Here is a 22,143-nt window from a genome sequence, read left to right as displayed (position 1 = left end):
CCAAATCTCCAGGTATTTCCCATCCCGAAGATGGCAACCATGACAGTAATTATTGCCCATGCTGTTGGGGAATATTGAAGATTCATCTCACCACCTGCTTGATTGCACATTATGCTGTACTAAGTAGAGCTTTGCAGATATGAGGGTCCAAGGCCATGCAGGGCTTTGTATGTGATAGCCAATACTTTAAATTCAGCCCAGTAACAAATGGGCAGTCAGTGGCGTGACTGTAGAATGAGAGTAATATGCATATTCCATCTAACTCCCGATAGTAGCCAAGCTGTGGCATTCTGCACCAACTGGAGTTTCCGATTTGATTTTGAGGAGAGACCAATGTACAGTGCACTACAGTAGTCTAGTTTCGATGTCACCGTGGCATGGACCCAGGTGGTCAGATCAGCCTTTTCAGGGGTAAGGGGCCATTTTTCGAGCTAGGCTGAGTTGGAAGAAAGGCTTTTTTGCAACTGCTTTAATTTGTTTCTCCAACAATAATGTTGGGTCCAGTACAAACCTGAGACTCAGTCAGCAAAGGTCAGCTTAACCCCATTGAAAGTATGGAAAATTGGCCCCCCACTACTGCTGCCACCATGGAATATTAATGCCTATTCATTACTGAAAACCAGTGGATTTCCTGTTACTATTTTCAAAGCAGAGTAGATGAAAAAACCCATCCAGCCTAGTACCAGTTCGCTGGAGGGGGGAAAAATTCCTATTCAGCCCTGCAAATGGGCAACTATCTTGGGCCCATTCTATGAGGTGAGGGTCCAGGAATGGCCTTTGCTAAAATATATACCTCTGTGTAGAGTAAATTATTCCTTGCCAGGAAAGGTGAGGGGTAAAAATCAAATCAATTCCTTGGAGTTATTAAAACATATTAACTTAAAAAAAAAGTTTAATTTGTTTTTAAAAGTCAACCAGAGTAGTATACACATATAGTTAACTATACTGAACACTCTTAACCCTTCCAAATAAATATTTTTCTGTTTGTGGTTTTTCTATTGTAATACCTTAGCATTTCTAACATTTCAAACTGGAGAAAATTGAACTTACAAACCTCCATAGACTGAACTTGTTGAATCCTTTAACTTTGGTTTGAACAACATAAAAGTTTGAAACGTTTTTGAAGCTATTTTTATTAGCTAGTGCGAGCAAGGGTGGGTTAAGGGTGACTTGATAAAATTTCATATGGCAACCAATCTGTGAAGTATTGTGAATATAAAGAAGACTCAAGAAATGATGCAATATTAAATGGGTAATCTCATGAACTGAAGAAATATGCTGATTGAAATGTGATATAAATTATACGGTTGTATCTTTTGTCTGGGGATCTAATAAAATTGCCTGTGGTATCAGCACTTGAGAACAGGAGAGATCTCAGTGTATTAGTAGAATGTGAGCTGTGAGCCATGTATATGATGGAATTAGGGATTTTGTCTACCTTTTGTGCAATACCAATGTGGTGTAGTGGTCAGAGTGTTGAACCAATATCTGGGAGACTCCAGTTCAAATCCCCACTCTGCCATACAAGGTTGCAGGGTGACCTTGGGTTGGTCACACTCTCTTAGCTTAGCCTACCTCACAGGGTTGTTGTGAGGATAAATTGGAGAGAAAGAGAATATTGTCAGCCACTTTGGGTCCCACTGGAAAGAAAGTGGAGTATAAATAAGTAAAATAAAAATAAATACATTGCTTGTCCACTTCTGTAATTCTGTTATGGTTGCCATTTACCTGGTTCCAGTGGGGAAAACTCTCAGCAATGCGCCCTGTTCCTGCCCTTCTTCAGTGAAGCAGAGGGGAAGAATGGAGGGGAGGGATGTCAATTGGCATCAATTGACTCTGGGATTTCACTTCCAGTCCCATAACAGGAAATTATATCATGGCATTCTAGGAATGTTGAAATGTCTACGGTAACAACCATAGATATTTGGAGCTATTAGGTTGTTTAAATAGTTCTGTGTTCTGAGTGACTATGTCAGTGAGTTTCTAGTCAAATAGACACCCTTCAACATTATTTATTTAGTTGTGGCCTGCTTAATTTGGTAAGAGATAGATGGATAAAACCTTTTATTCGGGACTCTAGCTGTGAATTGGATAAGCTGAGGTTTCTTTAGCATGGGTGGATTTTATTATTACTTTGGAGGTTTCCAAGTTTTCCCCCTGTTATTGTGGTTGTTGATGATGTTGTTGTTGTTATTGTTGTTGTTATTACATTTCTACCTCGCTCTCTGTCCTGACCAAGGCCGGGCTCAGAGTGGCTCACAACCATCAAAACACGACACATGACATGCAAAACCAATTCAATAAAAATTCTAACACAGGATTAAAATTAACCAGCAACCAATGGGCACCTGTTTTGAACACTGGCCCATAACGAGCCCAGGAATGGCAATCTGGACCCCCTTAGGATTCAATAGATGAAACAGAAAAGATGTGGGGGGAGTGGGGAGGAATTGATTAAGATTTAAATACAAGCTGAAACAGGTGCAAAGGTGAGAAGCTAAGATTATTGCATTAGCTGGGAACTTGTGTCATGAGGTATACAAAAGAAAATTATATTAGCTCTGAAGAACAAAGGCTAAAATGGAATATAATATCTAGCTGCAAATAGATGCATGAGCTTGATAATCCAAAAGAAATATGGGTAAAACAATCACAGATTGGGCATTAAGGAAGTTGAGTGAGAAGTTAGAAGGTTTTTTAACTCAAAATTGTCAACATTCTGCTGTAGTGGGTGACATTTTTGTCCTTTCAGATATTGTTTTGATAGGAATAGCATACTGGATCTATGGGGAATCCACATAAGAGACCAAGGCTTTTTTCCTGACAACCAATTTCTACAACCAATGATATTAGCTAGAATTTAAAAGAAAAATTGTATTGCTTTACTTTATATTGCTTTTGATAGATATTGACTAATGTTTTATTAATTTGTTTTTATGGATCTTCAAGGTGGTATACAGTCCAAAATAAAATACTTTCCAATCAAATGCAAAAAAAATTAAATCAATCCAAACTTATAACCACCCGAATACAAAAGACAATAACATCAAGTATAAAATAGGCAGGCAACAAGTTTAGGGTATAAACTATTGTCTAAAATATAGGTGGGTAAGTTCTAAACAAAAATGTTCCACATGTGGGGTGTTACCACAAAGAAGGCCCTGTCTCCAGTAGCACCTTCCTAACCTGTGGGTGCAGAGCACTGGATGACAGGTCTCAGAAGATAACTTCAATGAAAAGGCAGGTCCATGTATTAAATATGGTTCATTCCAGAAATACAGTTCATTCCAATTCACTTGCACAAGATTCAGTTCATTCCAGAAGCAGGATGCCAGTTTTTCTTTGCACTGTGTTATTTCATAAAACATTTCAATTAAATTCAATTACAAGAAAAGAAACCCTATCTTTTTCACTTCTTTCTGTATAAACTGATAATGGACATGGATACCTCGAATCCTATGTATTGGTTTATGCTGCTATAAAACAAATTTTGCAACTGAAACATGATCGTAGAAATATACCAATGTTTGATAACTGTAAGAGGAAGATATGTCACTTATCAGTCTCATGTGCTCAGTGACTTCTGTGGGCCAAAGGAAAAGAAAGAATCCATGCAATAGCATGGAAGTAGATCCTGCCTAGCTCTGAGGCTTGTAGGATTATGCTGTGTATGACACAATCCAAATATTTATTACTATTCCTGTGTTTGAAATGGGTGGTGTGAGTGTGAAATATGTAAATGGCATACCTATTTAACCTGGTAAAATGTTTGCTAGCTGGGTGGTAATTATTTGATGTATTGTAATCTTGGCACAGTAATAGGATAATTATTCGACCATGTATTCTGCCAGCAGCTGAGTAAATTATTTGTAAACAGGGAGACAGCAAGGTATTTACCGCAGCATAAGTCTGGATGCTGATGCCTCATAGTCTTTTCATTATTGCCTTGCTGAGTAGTCATGAGTGGCAGGTGAAGTTATTAATGTCATTTGTAAAGCAAACAAGCCTGTTGCAGGAGATCAGTTAGATAGTTGCTTAGGTGATTTCCTCTGGACAGTGTTCACTGTAACAACCCTACATTATGTAAAAACAATTGTTGCTTTTTCCCCTATGCAAAGTCTTGATGCCTGTAGAAATAATTTTACTATATTTCTTCGAATCAAATCACATGAGACTTTGAAAGTTCTGTTAACAGAACTTTATCACTTTTTGTTGCTGAAAAGCAGCTGGAAGAGAAGATTATCTTTTTCCCTCATAATGTTTTCCTGATAACAGATGGTTCATTGAGTGGAGATTTGCCCCACTAGAGGAAACATACAGGTAGCTCTTCATTTCCCCCAATGAAACATATGAGGCTCCCTGTATTTGTGGTTAAGAAAACAGAGGAATGAAGAATTAATCTCATTTTACCCCACAGTCTTGATCCAAATTGGGGCCTACTGTGGCTACTGTTGTGTAGTAAATAAAATGTGCCAGGGATCCATTGATGGATCTTCTACTGTCTCGTCTGGTATGATCCTTAGTTATTCTATATGATGGTATTTGGTTTAAATTAAGGTACCAAATAACTTTACTTACTGCTCATTTTAAAATTTATTAGTTCAATAACCATATTAAGTAGTGAACCATATTAAGTAGTGAGCCAGACATTACAATACACAAGAAATATTTCATACCTTATAACATACATAGGGTTGGATCCAGACTAAATTGGCAATTTCCACTGATCCCTTCTTCCCTCTACAAACCCTGCTTATGTCATTGCTCAGGGTTCCCTGTTCTCCAGGAGCCACATTTCATGGAGATCTGTGGGCTGCAGTGGGAGGAGAGAGGCAGGAAAATTCCATTCTGCCACTGGAAAGTTTAGTTTGGATTCAACCCATAACCTTTACCACATCTTAAATATTTGTCATCTGTGTGCATTTTATAATCTTTTGTCATTCTAATGTTTTGCTGTGTTGATCCATTGCCCTGGCATTTGTGTGTGTGTGTGTGTGACTATGGACTAAAACAGTGTGCTATGTGAAGGACTGCCCAGTGACTGTCTAGGAACTTCACCTGATTCAGAATATAGAAGCTCAGTTGTTATCAAGACTAGCCACATGAATCTGGTTACACCAGTTCTTAAAAATAACGTCACTACTTGCCAGTTCATTTCTGGGCTAAATTCAAGGTTCTAGTGTTGACCAATAAAGCTTCCTATATAGCATACATAAAAGATACTTGAGGTATCCTCAGATAGGTCACAGAACCCTACCTCCTGGGTCATGACACCTATAGAGCCGCCATTTTGTACACACTCAATGATGAAGGCAATTTCTCCATGGCTATGACCCTGTTTTTTCCCCTCACTATAGTATACTTTCTAATGCTCAGCTTCTACTTTCTGTCCTGCCCCTGTCCTCAGTCTGCTGCCTATGGTCCTAGCCTTGAAATCAGTGAAGTCATAAAGCTGGTTGCCCCTGTTCCTATCAAATGATGTAATTTGACTTCGTTTGTGTGTTTTTCATCTCATCAGTTTCAAGCTCTGAAAATGTTGAAACCCATATTGTCTAGCCCATATTGTCCAGTGTGACTGGTCGTGCTTCTCGAAAAGTACAGGTCGTGGATCTTTCCCTTACCGAACATCCTTTAACTGGAGACATGAGACTAAACTGAGATCTCTTTTAAGCAAAAAATGTATTATTTATGACCCTAGTATCATTACTAGCCAACACAGCTTCTTCAAGATGAGTGATATGTGCTCTCAAAATTTACTACAGCGGCAAAGAACAAGAGCATCCCACACAAAATGCAGACTGGGTTAGGAACGAGGCATAGTCTTTCCTCATTCTAGGCCAGAAGCATGATTTGCGGTGGAAGGAAGCATATTTTGAAATAGCCTGCCCAACAGTTCCAGTAACTTTCAAGCCTACCCTAGGATTAACAGAAAAGTGAAAGTGTTTTTGTTTACCTGTCTTGGATATCTTGGCCATACAAGGTGTGTATCTATTGTACCTGGAGGGTTACGCTGGGCCTCTGTTCTGCTTTCTGATGACCCTGTCAGGCAGCAATGGAGTGGTGTTTTACCTGGTCCATCACTAAGCTTCCATCCTGGGATGTAAAGCTTTGACTTGGAATTCAGTGAAATTGGACAGAATTCTAGAGTGAATTATGTAAACAGGAATAGCATCCACAGATGTCCTATGCATACACAATGACCCTGATACACAAAAATCAGACTGTTTCTACCAGTGCATCTTTCCAGACCTTCCGTTGGAGGCTATGAAGAGTGATTGTTTTATCCACCTGTGAGTTTACTTTAGGAGTTTGTTTTCTTGATGCTCGTTCATTTCAAACATTGTCGTAGAATGTACTCAGTAAAAGATTATATTTTATATTTAAATGATAAAATAACTTTTAAAATAATGAACATAAATTGAAATTATCTGTACTTTTAAAATGTTTCTTTCTTAAAACACATAGGAGGCATTTGTGTTGTTGTAATTATTCTCTTACAGGTTCAAAACTGATTTGCACAAATTATTTGCCCAATACCAGTGATATCAGCCTTCCTTATTAACTACTGACATTATACTGCAGTGGACTGAGAATGTCCTGGTGACATCTAGTGGTTTGATCTGAAAATTGCATTGGGAAAAATGGAGGAATTATTACAAAGATGCAAACACTGGGGCAAGAGAGGGGGAGCCAAAATAGATGTCACAGGGGAAGGAAAACCAGGGGAATTTCACTGTCTTTTTGACAGTGAATAATTTATCCTTCTCTGATCTTTCCTCATTACTCTTTATCATATTTCTAGTCTCACACCATCTGCACCATCTCTGCCTTGGGTATAGACATCATTGTGAGATACTTGCCGAGCTGTGCTGCATTTATTTCTCCTACCAGTTTCTCCTGCCACTTCTGTAGTTCTTAACAGTATATAGATTCTATAGGCATATCTATGGCAAAGAGTGAGAAATGACCCTTCCTGCAATTTGGAGGAGGAGGTCATGGGTTGTTTCATCCATATGCTCCCCTAGTGAAGCTTTGCTTTTGGAAGCTGCAACATTTCCAGCTTACAGCTTGTCTTCCATGGCCATTTCACATTTATAAAGCTCCCTTTCTCCAGTTCTGTGTGCTTTTCCTTTGTGATTCATTCCCTTTAACAATTGATTATGGCATTAAACAAAATATGGCATGCCAATCTGCTGACTTCATGCTAGCTATTTGGTGAATAGGGTGTAATTTCAGCAAGGCCTTAAGACAGTCATCTTCACTATTTATTGCTCAAAAATCAACAGGTCACAAGGAAAAAGAAAAATAGTATACAAATTAACAAATAACTAAAATCATATATAACATTTCATTTCAAATTTCTCATTTTAACTATATGCCATAGACAAGAATTTTGCAACTGCTAAGGACGCATTTGGATCAACATCTGCTAGCAACTTACCTACAAACTCTTGCTTTGTATTGGGGCTCCATTTTTTAATACGTCTATTGATCCATTTCTGGCAGGCCATCTTGTATTTTTTACGAATGATAAAAAAGTGCCAAATGATATCTAGGCCCCCTGAGTTACAATAGCAAAATCGATTTGAGATGGGACTGCCTTGAAGTCTACCTTTTAGTTCCCCTAATGGCAAAGTGTTTAATCTTGCCCTGCAGAATAAAATTCTGTATTTGGGAACCATTAGAAACTTACAGTATGCAGGTAGAGACTTCGGGACTGGGGGGCTCAAGTATAGGGAGCATACTCTTCTCACTCTACAGCACGTGCTCCAACTATCAAGTTGTAATACCTTAGATTTAATTTGCCTGTCATGCAGATCAAAAATCCATTTGCTTAAGGGTTTCCAGAGGGAGGCCCACTTTTGGTCTGTCGTCCACCAATTTTGACCATGAACTTTGGAAACCGCCATTGTCCAAATAGAACAAATAGAAACCCTGTGATGAAACAGATTTTCAGTCTAAGGGAGAAGGCTGCTATCCTAGCCTTAGCCTCCAGGGATGGTTCTGCAAATTCCAATTGGATAGCTGGGCCTGAGACACACACAGGCATGTTTGACAGTGAACGTAAAAAATGGTTTAAACAGGAATCATATTTTTCATTAACATTGGCTATGGCAAGTGAAATTCCATATAGCAAGGTCGGAGCTAGGGTTGTGCATATCGATATACCCGAACCAAAAAATTAACCGAAATTAGCTGTTTTCCCAATATTTGGGTTTCAGGTTGACCGAATACCAAAACCAGGGTATCTGCCTGAAGCCGAAAAGCCAAATAGATATTTGGTTTTTTTGGGTTTCAGCTATTCACCTTTGCTCCGATACAAAGCTCTGTGCTTTCTCCCATTTTTCTAACTTTGACTGGTTTTGTTAGGGCCCCATAGTTGGGGCCCTTTTGAGGTAGGGGTTGTGTAATAAGAGCCAACTTGGTCTAACCAAACTATCCATCAGGATAATAGCACTGTATCATCTGCATAAAACAGATTTGAAATGGGTTTACTCGATAGATGCGGGGAGTGGAAAGATTCATTGGAAAGAATACTTTCAATATCATTTAGATTTAGGTTAAAAAGATAAGGGGCCAAAAGGCAATCCTGACCAACCTCTCTGTTTTAATTACATTGGTCAATTGGCCATTTGATCCACATCTCATCTGTGCAGTGTTATTTTGATATAATTTAGAAATTAGCCAAAGCAGCTGACAATCCATCGAGGTCACCGCCAATTGCCTTAAGAGAGTACAGTTCCCAGTACCTGTTTTCAATGCTAAGGGTCAGTCACCTGGTTTGGAAAGGTCCTGTCAGAGTTCTTCACAGTCTGCTTTGGATATTATTGTTCTAAATAATATTTTTGTTACTTGCAAGTGTTTTCAAGCTTACAAGATACATACGAAGACAGTTGCTGTTATCTAATATTCAACGGATACCTTGCCTCACTTGTTCCTTGTAGCCAAAGAGATGTCATAATGGATGAAAAAGATTCATTTGCCATTTTCAACAATTGTACTGGGAAAACTGATGTTGGGTTCCCTGGCTTGTGTATTGTTGCAAAGCCTCATGAAGAAGTATGCACTTTTAAACAATGACTTCATATATAAAAAAATATTGCAGAGCTTGAGAAGGTGCAGAAAAGAGCAATCAAAATGATAAGGGGGCTAGAGCAACTGCCCTGTAAGGAGTGGTTAAAATGCTTAGGGCTGTTTAACTAGGAAAGAAGGTGGTTAAGGGGAGACATGATAGAGATCTATGAAATTATGTGTGGTATGGAGAAAGTGGACAAGGAGAAGCTTTTCTCCCTCATAATACTAGAATGTGGGGTATTTCTTTACACAATGCATAGTTAAATTGTGGAACTCCCTGCCCCAGGATGTGGTGGTTATGTGTGCAGTGGGAAGCTACAAGCAGGGTGAGCTTGGATCTCTACAGGCTCCTGCGACAGCACATTCTATTGGTTCATTTAAATTGCAGCCACCCAATCACGGACTGAGGGGGCGTGGCCCCGAGGGGTTGGGTTGGCATATAAGCTGGGGTTGTGGGCACAGTTCTCCAGTTCTGTTCACGTTCTTCCAATAAAGCAGTTTCTGTTGGAACTCGGTCTCCAGTCTCGTGTATCGCCCACATGTACTTAACAGTGGTGATGGCTACCGACTTGGAAGGCTCTAAGAGGGGGCTGGACATGTTCATGGAAGATAGGGCTATCCATGGCTACTAGTCAAAATGAATACTAGTCATGATGCATACCTATTCTCTCTAGTATCAGAGGAGCATGCCTATTATATTAGGTGCTGTAAAACAGGCAGGATGCTGCTGCAGTCATCTTGTTTGTGGGCTTCCTAGAGGCACCTGGTTGGCCACTGTGTGAACAGACTGCTGGACTTGATGGGCCTTGGGTATTGGCTCTTCACCTTTGCTAAGATGCACAGCTCTGTGCTTTCTCCCATTTTTCTATCTTTTGACTGGTTTTGTTAGGGCCCCATAGTTGGGGCCCTTTTGAGGTAGGGGTCGTGTAATCGGAGCCAACTTGGTCTGACAAGTATTCAGTGGGCTGATCTGCAGTTCTGCATCAAACATAAGAGTTATTTAAAAGATGGGGTTCACCCAGTCCCATCTGGAGGGATATACCTCTGACTAAAAAATGCCAGCAACTTACAGCTGCTGACCACCAGGCTTCTAAAGAAGACTCACCCATGCGGATGAGCAATCTTCTTCACAAGAGCCGCCTTGGTCATGACTTTGATTGGTTCTGATATCACCCCCCCCCCAAAAAAAAAACCTGCTCTCAAACTGAAGGTCGCCCCGAGTAGAGGCTTTGTTTCCCTGCACTGTGATCATCTCTTGAAATCAGATTTTTGATGACTATAATAAAGGAGTGTTCACAGGATGTCATTTGCCACCAAAAGAAATGTTTTATGTGTGTTATTTTTCTTGTGTTTAAGCCATTTTCCTCAGTTTGGAAGTTAATTTACATGGACATCATGCTGTGCGCCCCAGGTACGAAGGGAGCCCCCAGACTTTGAGGTGCCAGCCTGCCGATTGGCTCTTTCCTCCAGTCCTCAGCAACGCTGAACTTCTGAACCTGAAAAACAATGGTCGGCTCGGCTCGCAAATGCCTGGAGGATGAGGACAAACCCCTTTACTGGCCCATAAAATTGGACATCCTGTCCTAAAGTTCACCAAACTTCGGGGACCAACTAAGGAGAGCCCCTTGCAGCCATACTGCAAATTTGGCGACTCTACCTTCAAAAAATGCCCCCACAGGAGCTTCGGGAAAAATCTCCATAGACTATAGTGGACTTAATTTTTTTCGGTAAACCTGTAAATAAAGCTGAAATACCCCTTTATTGGTATGGGTATTCAACTTATTCCGGGTTTACCAAAAAATTAGAGCCCAATAAACCCAAACCTTTTTTTTTTTTTTTTGCATGACCCTATCTAGCTTCCTTGAGATATTTAAATGAGGCACAGTCAGGTGGGTAAACCTACTTTTGTCTGTCATGTTGGTGTGGTCCCTGTTCTGTAAAGTTCCAGCATAGTTCTAACATGTATGCTTGAGACATTACTTATATTTGTTGATGCAGAATTGCCACATAGGTTGATTCCTAAAATTAGTGGAATATTAGAGAAATTCATAGATGAAGAAAGAGAAAAAATACCACAGTTTGCCTTTTCATGGGAACTTTGTATGCAACAGAAGTTCAAGAGTGTGTTTTGTGACCCAAAACCTATTGAGTTAGATTGAAGGCACTCGCACCAATGCAAACAGAATCTACGCTTTTTGTAGTACGCCCTCTTAAGCTTCAGCTCACTGTGTTGTTTCTTAGGGTGTGGGAAATTCCAAGGATGTTGTCCCTGGATATTCCTTGGCACAGCCCAGATAACTGGTAATCTTGCTTAGTAGAGAGAGTTTAAAAGCAGGACCAATAATGACTTAAAGAACTGACTTGAAAACATTAAGATTATAAAATATTAAGATTTTAAAATAGTAAAATTCATTGTATTCCATTGTTTAGTGTACTCATATGGTGTTCCATATACATGACATGTAACTCTTCTTTACATTTTTGTGCCTGTTGGTACATATTGTGTCAACTGTTTTATGTCCATTCTTTGTATATTATGTACTCTTTGTCTCTTGAATAAATACTAATGAAAGAAGGTTTAAAGATCTGTTTCTTATTTCTATCTTGTAGCTACCATTGCAACAGCCTATCATGCATTTATGCACGCAGCAGTCAATTGTACTATGCTTTGTAGAATACACTAAGTTTTGTCATGCTTTTGATTGATTTCTAATCTTTATGCAGTCCTTACAGTATGAATTAAGACTTGCGTGAAATTTGGTTTGCATTAACATCCTGAAGTTGTTGTGAATCCTGAAGCCCAAGTAGGGTTTCCTGGCCACTGGTGGGAGATGGAAGGTAGATACAGGTTGGGAAGCTCCTGGAGATTTGGGGAGTAGAGCCTGGGGGTACCTCAGTGGGGTACAATGCCATAGATTCCACCCTCCGATGCATCCATTTTCTCCAGGGAAACTGATCTCTGTCATCTGGAAATGAGCTGTAATTCCGGGGGTATCCCTGGGTCCCACCTGGAGGCTGGCATCCTTATATTCAAGTGGAAACTAGAAAATATGTCTAGCCCCTCCCAAAACACATACACAGCGCAGACACACACACACGACAGGAAAGGCTTGTGAGATCTTTGTATCCTGGAATTGTTACTGTTAAAGTAGAAGTGTCTACATTGCCATAGGGGCAATGGAGATGGCTGGATCTAGTGTAAGGACCTTGTGTTTTCCATCCAGTGAACTTCAATTTCCCCTTATGTCCTCTCCCCACAGCAGTCATTTCAGACCTGGGAAAGTGTGTGGAGTAATAGCCACCCAGGCTGGGATGCTGGGATGTAGAATGGGAAGGGGGGATCACTCTTTTCTTGCTGTTTCATGAATGGATTGATTGTGGGATCTAACCCACTGTCTGGTTCCTATATCCATCCCATGGTGATTTTCCTTCCTGGACTATTGTTGTAATTGAAAGAATGAAAAGAGGAATCACAGCAAGTTTCTTTCCAGGTTCATAATGGAATCAACAGATGACAATAACAGCAAATCAAACACTTGTTCAACCAGTCTTGCCATTCCCTTATTGCCCACTTCTTCCATCCTTTTCCCTTCCAGCCTCCTCTGGCTGGAGCAGGGCAACAAAGTGCCCATTGCCTTACCATAATTAGATCTTTTGTTTCAGTATAATCATGTTTTTAAGAGCATTTGTTATTATAAAATTTTCTCAGGGACTTCTGACAAAGTCAATAAATATTTGTGTATTTGTTTCACAAGAGGGGCATGCCTATTATATTAGGTGCTGTGGAACACAGGCAGGATAATGCTGCTGCAGTCATCTTGTTTCTGGGCCTCCTAGAGGCACCTGGTTGGCTGCTGTGTGAACAGACTGCTGGACTTGATGGGCCTTGGTCTGATCCAGCATGGTTTTTCTTATGTTCTTATGTTTCTTAAGCTTCTTATGTTTTAACTGAATTTCAATCCCCTTTATAACTCTTGAGGACAGCCATCACATTCTCTTTTTTTGTTCCAACCTGATTTTTACTGTCAGATGGGCCAGTGGTTTATCGCTACTTTGATTTCATTCCTGTATTTTCACAGTGTGCTGTAGATGCAACATACGTTGCATTTTAGTTACTAACAACTGTGCTCTTTGTCGTATATGGAAATGTGTCTGTAAGTGAAGTTCCACTTTTCAATAACTCCAATGTAAATAGTCAAGAAATTTCTGTGTCTTTCTGTGTTTCCTTTTCTTGTGTATTTTTGGTTTGCTTGATTAAAAAAAAAGATCATGGAATACTGAAATAAATGAGTGAAATGCCTCCCATTCATACATTGATAGAAGACAGTTCATAAGTTTAAACAAATGTGTCTTTATATGTTTTACTGTTGTGATCCATAGTCTCTCTCCATATCTTCCAGGAATATTGGTTTTACCCAGTGCAGTTTCAGTGTATTGGTTCCTGGACCAGGTAAATTCATACCTGTCAATTCTACCAGTTTTTCAGCAACAGTAGTGTTGTCTTCCTGGATCTCTTGCAACATTGTAGAAGATGCTGAGATGAAATTCTTAGCTTGCAAATTTGGGAACTGTGAAGAAAGTGCCCAGAGATGCATGTAAACCCAGTTTCTGCGGGCTGAAGATTTCAGTCTTAAAAATTGGGGTTCTTTCCAGTTTCTCAGTAGAAGTAACTAGATGAGCATACCAACAAATTGAAAACAGCTGGCTGAATATAACAAAAAGATACCCCAAAATCCAATGGTAAAACAGCCAGGATAACCTGATTTCAGAAGCCGTTGCACAGGGACACGTGAACTGATTAAGTGTACTGTCCCCCATGAAAAAGAAGAGGCTTGAATTAGTGTAAGTAGCACTGGACGAGGGTGATATTGGGAAGGAAATTGGAACTAAAGGCGCTGAGAGATTATGATGCACCTTTGCTGCCTTCTCCCACTGCCCCATACCCAGTGCAAGGAATCCTGGGCTAGCCCAGTCCCATATGGAATATCAAGTGAACTATCATATGAAGAGCATTTGTGTGTTTGGACAGGTGCAGAGCCTTGAACAATTCAAGAGCTGGTAGGCTCAGGGTTTTTCCACAGATAATTTATGCATCTATGTTATTAGATACTAACAAGTGGGAACCTCTAAGGACTTGTGGGAGACATTTCATTTCCCCCTTCCCCACTATTTCCTCTTCCCTTCCCTGAAACCCCCCATAGACTCTGCCCTTTTCCTGCTTCCTATTCTCTTTAGGGTTGCCAGATCCAGGTTGGGAAATTCCTGGAGATTTGAGGGTGGAACCTTGGGAGGGTGAGGTTTGGGGAGGGAAGCAACTTCAGCAGGGTATAATTCCATAGAGTCTACTCACCAAAGCAGCCATTTTCTTCAGGGGAACTGATCTCTGTCATCTGGAGATCAGTTGTAAGGACTTGTAGGAGAGATACCTCACTTTCCCCTCTATCCCTTTCCCCAAACTATTTCCTCTTTCCCTCCCCCTAGCAGTCCCCATATCTTCTCCTTTTCCTCTGCCTCTTTTTCTCCTTCACAGCCATTCACCAACCTACTTTTTATACACTTCCATCTTCAGCTATATTTATTGTTTATTTACTTCATTTATACCCCACCTTTTTCACAGAGGGGACCAAAGCAGCTTATATTATTCTCCTCTCTTCTTTTTTATCTGCACAACAACCCTGTGAGGTAGGTTAGGCTGAAAGTATGTGACTGGTCCAAAATCACCCAGTGAGTTTCCACAGGAAGATGGGAATTTGAACCTGGGTCTCCTCAACCCTACTTTGAAGCTCTAACCCCTATACCACACTGGCTGTCATAGGGTGGCTGCTGTTGAACAGTAGCAAGCAGCCAGGCCTAGTTGAGTCATGCAATTCAGGTGGTATCAAGTCATGCAGAGGTTGTCAGACTCCAGGTGGGATCTAGAGGTCTCCCAGAATTACAACTGAACTCCAGACAACTGAGATCTGTCCCCCTAGAGCAGTGGTTCTCAACCTTTTTCGAGTCGCGACCCCCGTTTACAATTGCCAAGTAACCTGTGACCCTCGTCACATTTGCATAAATTTGCATAAATTTGCATAAATTTGCATAAATGACATTTTCAATAGGATAAAGAAAACACATTTGTGGGTTTTTTTTGGCAGTCCAGGGTATCCATATATATAATTACTTTACATTTTAAAGTTTAAAACAAACAAGCAAACGGTACTACCACCTGTGGCGCAGCGGCTGTGACTGTGTGGCTCGGCAACCTTTCCTGGCATGGAGGAAAGAGTGCCTCTGAGCATGCACTGCGTTCCTTGTCCTCCCCTCTCTCCCCAAAAACTCTTCCAAGCAGGCCGGGGCTCTCGCAAGGAAACCCCCTCTCTTGTGACTGGGACACTGCTTGTGCACAGAACTGCAGTTATCCCTCAAAGCGGAGCTCCGTTTAATCACCTCACGAGAGCGAAAGGCCAGGAAAGAGCCAAGGGCCGCTTATCCCGCTCAGACTTTTCCTGCCTTTTTCTCCCCTCCGCCAGTCACCGTTCCTTCTGTGCCTCACCGAACCTGCACGCTCGAGGGGGAAATCCCGAACTGCGCATGCACCTCGACTCTCTCCCCCTTGGCCTTGCCAGAGCGGAACTGATGACTCAGGGCAGAAAAGCAAAGCCACACTACAGACATGTGCACTTGGATTCCAGGCTGAAGCTCCCGCCCCACCCATTTTCTCCAGGTGGACAGATCTGTATCAGCTGGAGATCAGTTGAAATCCAAGGAGATCTCCAGCTAGTACCTGGAGGTTGGCAACCTTAGTATATTCTTGGTGGTTTATTTTTAATCTGAATCTGTTTCATAATCAGGATCTCTAGCATTGTGGTGGCAGCATATAGTTCATCTGGTCAGAGAAAATGTACCCTCATCCTATATGGTCAGGTGAATATGGATTGAAAAACAAGAGGGATTTATATTCCCCTTTGTCAGCCCAACAGCAGTTCACGGTACAGTTACTTCCTTTCTGTTCATGAAGCCTCTTCATTCTCTTCCCTTAAGAGACCATTGTGATACAGTTTCTTCAGCAATTGTTTCCTCAGCCTCTTTGATCCCACTTTAATTGCCTGTACTATCACCACAAGTCATTCCTCTGACTCTCTTCCAGCTTGTGTGTGTGTGTTTGTGTGATGTAAATTATAAGGTCTATGGGATGTATTTGTCAATACTAGCAACCAACACCAAATAAATATTAACTAATCATTTCCTTTCCTATCCCCTTTACTTTTTTTATAGATTTGTAGACATTGGCTCATTTTCTTTTTATTTAGTCCAGCACTTAGTGCAACGTTAGGCAGCAAAAAATATTCCTAACAATAACAACCATAATAAATAGCAGTAATAACAAATGGAATGCTGCAAATCTTTGCAAATGATATTGTTTTTGGCAATACCTGGTATGTGCTGTTCCCTTTCCTCACTCATCTTTCAATTATCCAGCATATGAATGTGCACTTGCACAAATGGTTCACTGCACTCCATTAACACCTATGACATTCCCAAATGCTACTCACTGATTTTCTGCATGAGCACTCACCACTCCCCTGATTTATGTTGCCAGTAGTGGTTGGCAATTGCTTGGAAGGGAACAGAACTGTTATATAAAACTTCATTTAAGATGGGTTTGTATGTATAGGTTTCTGGAAAATATTTGTTTAGGCAACTATAGCAGTCATAAATACAAAATGAAAAGGTGAGAGAGATTAACAGTGAATTAAGAAATGGAAGCATGGATTCGCAGGATCCAGTGCTTTGGGCTTCAGTCTACTGACACTACTACAGCGTTGTAATTTGTCTGCACAGATGTCCATGCTACCATCTCCATCTCTGTACCATCCTCTCAAAGCAACAGCCAGAACTGATTTGTTTGGAATAGCCACATGGAATCAAACAGGCTGGTATCATGAGTGCTTACACTACAACTATTTTTATAATTGACCTTACAAGAGATTTCGTTCTTTTCCAGAATATCATGCTGCTATTTTGCACTTAAAGAAGGAGCACAAAGGTGAAATTGAAAAACTGAAGGTAAATATTTCTGGTTCTTCAAATCTGTTAAAAGGGTTTTTTCCTTATAAAATGTTTAAAACAGTGGCATAATTCTGCATATATTGTTGTATATGTTTTGCATTGGAAATATTTTATTCTCCAAATGATGCCCGATCTACATTCTAGCTGTATCTGAAGAAGTGAGCTATGTGACTCATGAAAGCTCATACCCTGCCCACAATTTGTTGGTCTTTAAGGTGCTACTGGACTCTTGCTCTTTTCTACTAGACATACATTGAGTTAATTGTCCTCATCCAGAGCTTTGTTACGTAGACAGGTGCACACAAGCTCTCTTGCTTGCAAATCAGTCAGTGTGCCGATCCTTCTGTTTATGTGATCTGTTCTCTCTATTGGAAGGAATGAGATCAGAACCAGATACAGAGTAGTCTTTTTCAGAGGGCTGAAGGCAGTATGACAGAGTCACAGTTGCCCTTAGGATGCACATTCATCCCACTGTCACCATTGGCTAGTTTGGTTTTGCAGGTTCTTGTAGTGTTTCAAAAACCTGCATATCCTGTTTTGATTGGAGATGACAGTGTACAGACAAAATGTGTGTGTGCATGTCATAGCACCTTTTTAAAAAGTCTCTATCCAGCTTTATCCTAAGCACATTTCCATGAGCTAAATTCTTCTGAAATTGGCAAAAACCACCTCCATCTATGCTCGAGGCATTACAATTTGGGTTATAGTACTTTTTTTCATTCTTCCAAGTTGGCCATTTTCTTATATTGCAGTTAGTTACGTACCACTATACCATGGTGAAAAGGGCAGCATCCGCATTGTTAGTATCTCTGTTTAACAATAGGTTGTCTGACCAGTGGTGGCCCTCAGGGACAGTGCTGGAGGAAGGAATGGGCAGGACACATCCACTTGGGCATTGGGAAAGGCTGATTCTTTTATTCTCTGAGACAAACTTATCTTTTATTCTCTGAGACAAACTTATCAAATTGTTAGAGAGGTGCATTTCCTTATATTCCCCACTAGAGGTCAGCTAGGCATCTCTTACTGAGAGTTAAAAATGAGGTTGTATTGTTGCCTCATACTTTATTTAATCTGAGTACACTGCACACAGACAGTGAAAACAATATTGAACATATTATATCTTTTAAAATAGTGGTCGTCTGTATACAGAGGAATATCTATAGTTATCCCATGAAATTCTAATAATTCTAATTAGCATGAATCACTAAAGGGGTTTGACCTGAGATTAACTACCGAGGAAAGTGTTATTTGAATCATAGCAGAAACCTCACTGAACTCACAATTACTTGGGATTAAAACCCATGGAACTCTGTAGGGCTTACTTCTAAGTCAACGTGATAAAATGAAATGTGTCATTTTAGGGTGTGTTTATATCACCACCAGTTTTCATCATAGAGTTTGAGATCTGTATTCATTTTTGCAGTTACTATTCTAAATGCAAAATTAAATCTACCCATGATTTTCTGCCATTGAAATGTTAGCAGTCCTTTAGGGAATGAAGTTTTATAAAACAGAAAAGAGTAGAGAGCCCAAAACCCTTGTAAATGCACCTTTAGTGTGATATGATTTCCAGTTTCCCTACTATTATTTTCACTGTACTGAAATGCACCAGTTGATTATTCTGTCTATAAGACAAGGAACATGTGTAATCATGTTTCTGGCAATGGAATCTGACATATATCTCTTCATGTAAAACAGAATGAAGATCAGTTAGAAATGTAACCAGCACAAAATCTAAAAGAGATCAAAGTGATAATTTTGTCATAGTGTTAAAGGATGGTTATGTCTGAAGTCTTATTTAGTATTAGTTGGAAACCTGGTTTTTTTTATTGGCCTAGAAGAGGTATGCTGTGAACAATGAGAAATTCTCCAGAAAGGCAATAATTTCACTACTTCCTAATGCATTAAGTGAGGTTGTAGTACTTTTTGTAGTTTGGTTGCCTGACTACGAGAAAACAATTTCCATAAATGCCTAAAAAATCAGAACTTTGATTAGATGTATGTAGCTATATTCAGTATATCTGTCCTCTTAAATAAGTAATTGTTCTTCAGACTTGCTCAAGTATTTTTTTCAGACTTCCATAGACATGATCCCTTTGGCATTGCTAACAATAGTCTGAAAAGTTCTCCTAGCATATTTTCTTGGAGTGTTGTTAGCTTGTAAGTAAAAAAAAATACCACTTTTATGATTTGACATTTTCTACCTCTAAGAACCATAATTTATTTGTGGAGGATGATTACACATAAAACAGAAAGCCATGCCCTGCAAGAGCGGTCCTTTTTACAACTTGGAAGAAATGTACCATATGGCAGCATGGTTTAATAGGACTTTTCCATGCCAAGCATGTTGGGGGTTTTTTTGCCCTTTAGCAAGAGGAAATTCAAAACCAAAACTTACTAGTAGCACTATGTGTTCCAGGCTGAGATTCCACTGAGCTCAGCACACACATTTTGAAGAAAACCTGTGCCGTGTACAGTTGCTTGGGGTCACCAAGGGTTTATTAGTCAATTTTGCCTAATGAACTGTTCCACCTTTACCAGTATTTCTATTAGTTGCTGCTGCTGAAGGTCTCCCAGCTTGACATTTATCATGAACTATCTCATTCCCACCACCTTTGCTTCCTCCCCCCCCCCAGTTCTGTCAGTCTCTTACACTTTCTCCCTCCTGCCACCTCTTTTCTTAGTATCTCTCCCTCCTGTATGCCTGTCACTTTTTGTGTTTTTCTGCCTCCACCATCACTCTCTCTGTTTCTGTCTCCCCACCTCATCACCCTTTCCCCCTCTTGCTGCCCCCAATCACTCTCTCTTTCTGCTCCCCATTACTCTCCTGTCCTCCCGCCTACTACCTCCCCCCCCCCCATGGCAGCAGTGGTGGCAGCGGCAGCTCTTCCTGAATCACAATAGATCTCCCAATGACAGATATCATTTTCCCCTTAGGGTTGCCAGCTCTAGGTTAGGAAATTCCTGGAAATTTGGGAGTGTTGCCTTGGGAGGGTGAGGATTAAGGAGGGAAACAACCTCAGCAGAGTATAATGCCACCCTCCAAAGCAGCCATTTTATCCAGGGGAACTGATGTCTGTCATCTATGGATGTATGGGTCAAGGATAATGGCATCCCTGAAGGGGTTGGGTACCCAAGGTTGGGTGAAAAGAAAATATATATAGGTCTATGTGTAAATATTGAAAGTATAATTTATTAGAAGCGCTATGTAAAATTTAAAATTCTTTAAAAGCATTAAAATAGCACAATGGCATATCCTGAGGTTGATGACTGTAACCACATACCAAACGCATTTCAGCCTATGGGGCCTTCCTCAGTGGTTAATTAAAACCCTTTCTTAAGCCTGCACACATATACAGAAATACAATAATGAATACAAATACAAACAGTTCAAACCCAACCAGGCATGTGTATATGTTGTAATTTCTATTCCCAATTACTCTAACATCTGGTATAATAGGTTCTTGTTGTAATGCTGGTTAGTATAAGTCTCTCATATATTCTGCGTGCAGGTATCAACCTAGTAAAGCAGTCTGATGAAGGCCCCATAGGCCGAAACGCCATTGTGCTATTTTAATGCTTTTAAAGAATTTTAAATTTTACATAGCGCTTCTAATAAATTATACTTTCAATATTTACACATAGACCTATATATATTTTCTTTTCACCCAACCTTGGGTACCCAGCTTCTGTTTTTAGGTTGTGTTTTATTCCCCTTGTTCTTCCACTACATCCCTCAAGGGGTCCCATCTCAGTTTCATGAAGGCCCTAAGGTCCTATACCTCTTGTCTGAAGCTTGCCCCTTCATCCTACTAATTGATGCCTCCGGGTGCTCTCCAAAGCTTTACTGCATACCACTCAATCAACTTTACCTTCACTGCTAACAACACAGGTGGGGACCAGCTTGCTGATTGGCTCCCAACCACCTCACTTGCCCGAGGTTGCATCCCCTAGGCTCCTCTGAAGATCCCTGAGTTGCTATTGTGCCTTTCTTTCACAGGCAGGCTCCATCCATTTGTGCCAAGTGAACCCCTGCCCACTTCCCCCCTTTTCATCCTCTGCTGGACTATGCCACCTGAATCAACCAGACTATGCTGCAAATCCATAATGGCAATGTCTGCAAGTGGGCCGGGTGCACCCCTACCATGTTCCCTGTCTGTTTTAGCATGGCTCTATAGAGGTATGAGGTACCCCCTCTACCCCCTCTGCTGAGCACTGCCAGCCAGATTGATGGAGCAACCAAAGTGGGCCCCAGGTCCAGAATGGCAATGCTTGCTGGTACCCCCTGCATCTGCCAAATCAATTCATCAAGATTCAGCTCTGAAAGGCCGTGATCTAGTCAAGGTAGTGCTGGGTACCATATAGTTGCCCAAATGTCATAATGATCACTGATATATTTGCAGGTGATTCCTGTTCAGCTGAACCTGAAAAGATAATGGGTTAGTAATAGCATAGCCTGGTGAAATGGCAGTTCCTGTTTGAGTGCCCTGGAAGAGAAAGAATTAGTAATGAACAGTAGAGGAAGAAGAAGAGTTGGTTTTTATATGCCAACTTTCTCTACCATTTAAGGAAGAATCAAACCGGCTTACAATCACCTTCCCTTCCCCACAACAGACACCCTGTGAGGTAGGTGGGACTGAGAGAGTGTGACTAGCCCAAGATCACCCAGCTGGCTTCATGTGGAAGATTGGGGAAACAAATCCAGTTCACCAGATTAGCCTCCGTCGCTCATATGGAGGAGTAGGGAATAAAACCTGGTTCTCCAGAGCAGAGTCCACCGCTCTTAATCACTACACCACGCTGCCTCTCTTGTTCATTTACTCCCCTTGTTCATTTACTTCCCTTTGGTCACATAGGGAGCTTTGGGGGTGGGTGTCACCAATATGCTGACACACAGCTCTATATTACATTATCCAAGCCTCCAGATGTGTCTATCTTGATTCTGAACTGGTGCTTTGAGGCTGTGGTCAGGTGGTTAAGGCAGAACAAGCTGAATCTGAATCCAGACAAGAAGGA

At 40.7% G+C, this 22,143-nt stretch overlaps 1 protein-coding gene across 1 annotated transcript in view; it reads left to right on the top strand.

The window, feature by feature from the left end:
- Positions 1-22,143, top strand: part of FMN1 (formin 1) — a 172,851-nt gene that overhangs the window by 44,375 nt on the left and 106,333 nt on the right. The window contains exon 5 of the mRNA XM_056851867.1: positions 17,063-17,124. Within this exon, the coding sequence (XP_056707845.1) occupies positions 17,063-17,124 (62 nt within the window). The remainder of the gene's footprint in view (positions 1-17,062; positions 17,125-22,143) is intronic.

Source organism: Euleptes europaea, chromosome 6 (genome assembly GCF_029931775.1).
Source record: "Euleptes europaea isolate rEulEur1 chromosome 6, rEulEur1.hap1, whole genome shotgun sequence".
NCBI lineage: Eukaryota > Metazoa > Chordata > Lepidosauria > Squamata > Sphaerodactylidae > Euleptes > Euleptes europaea.
Note: the sequence above shows the minus strand (reverse complement) of the source record. Positions and strands in the feature narration are given on the sequence as shown.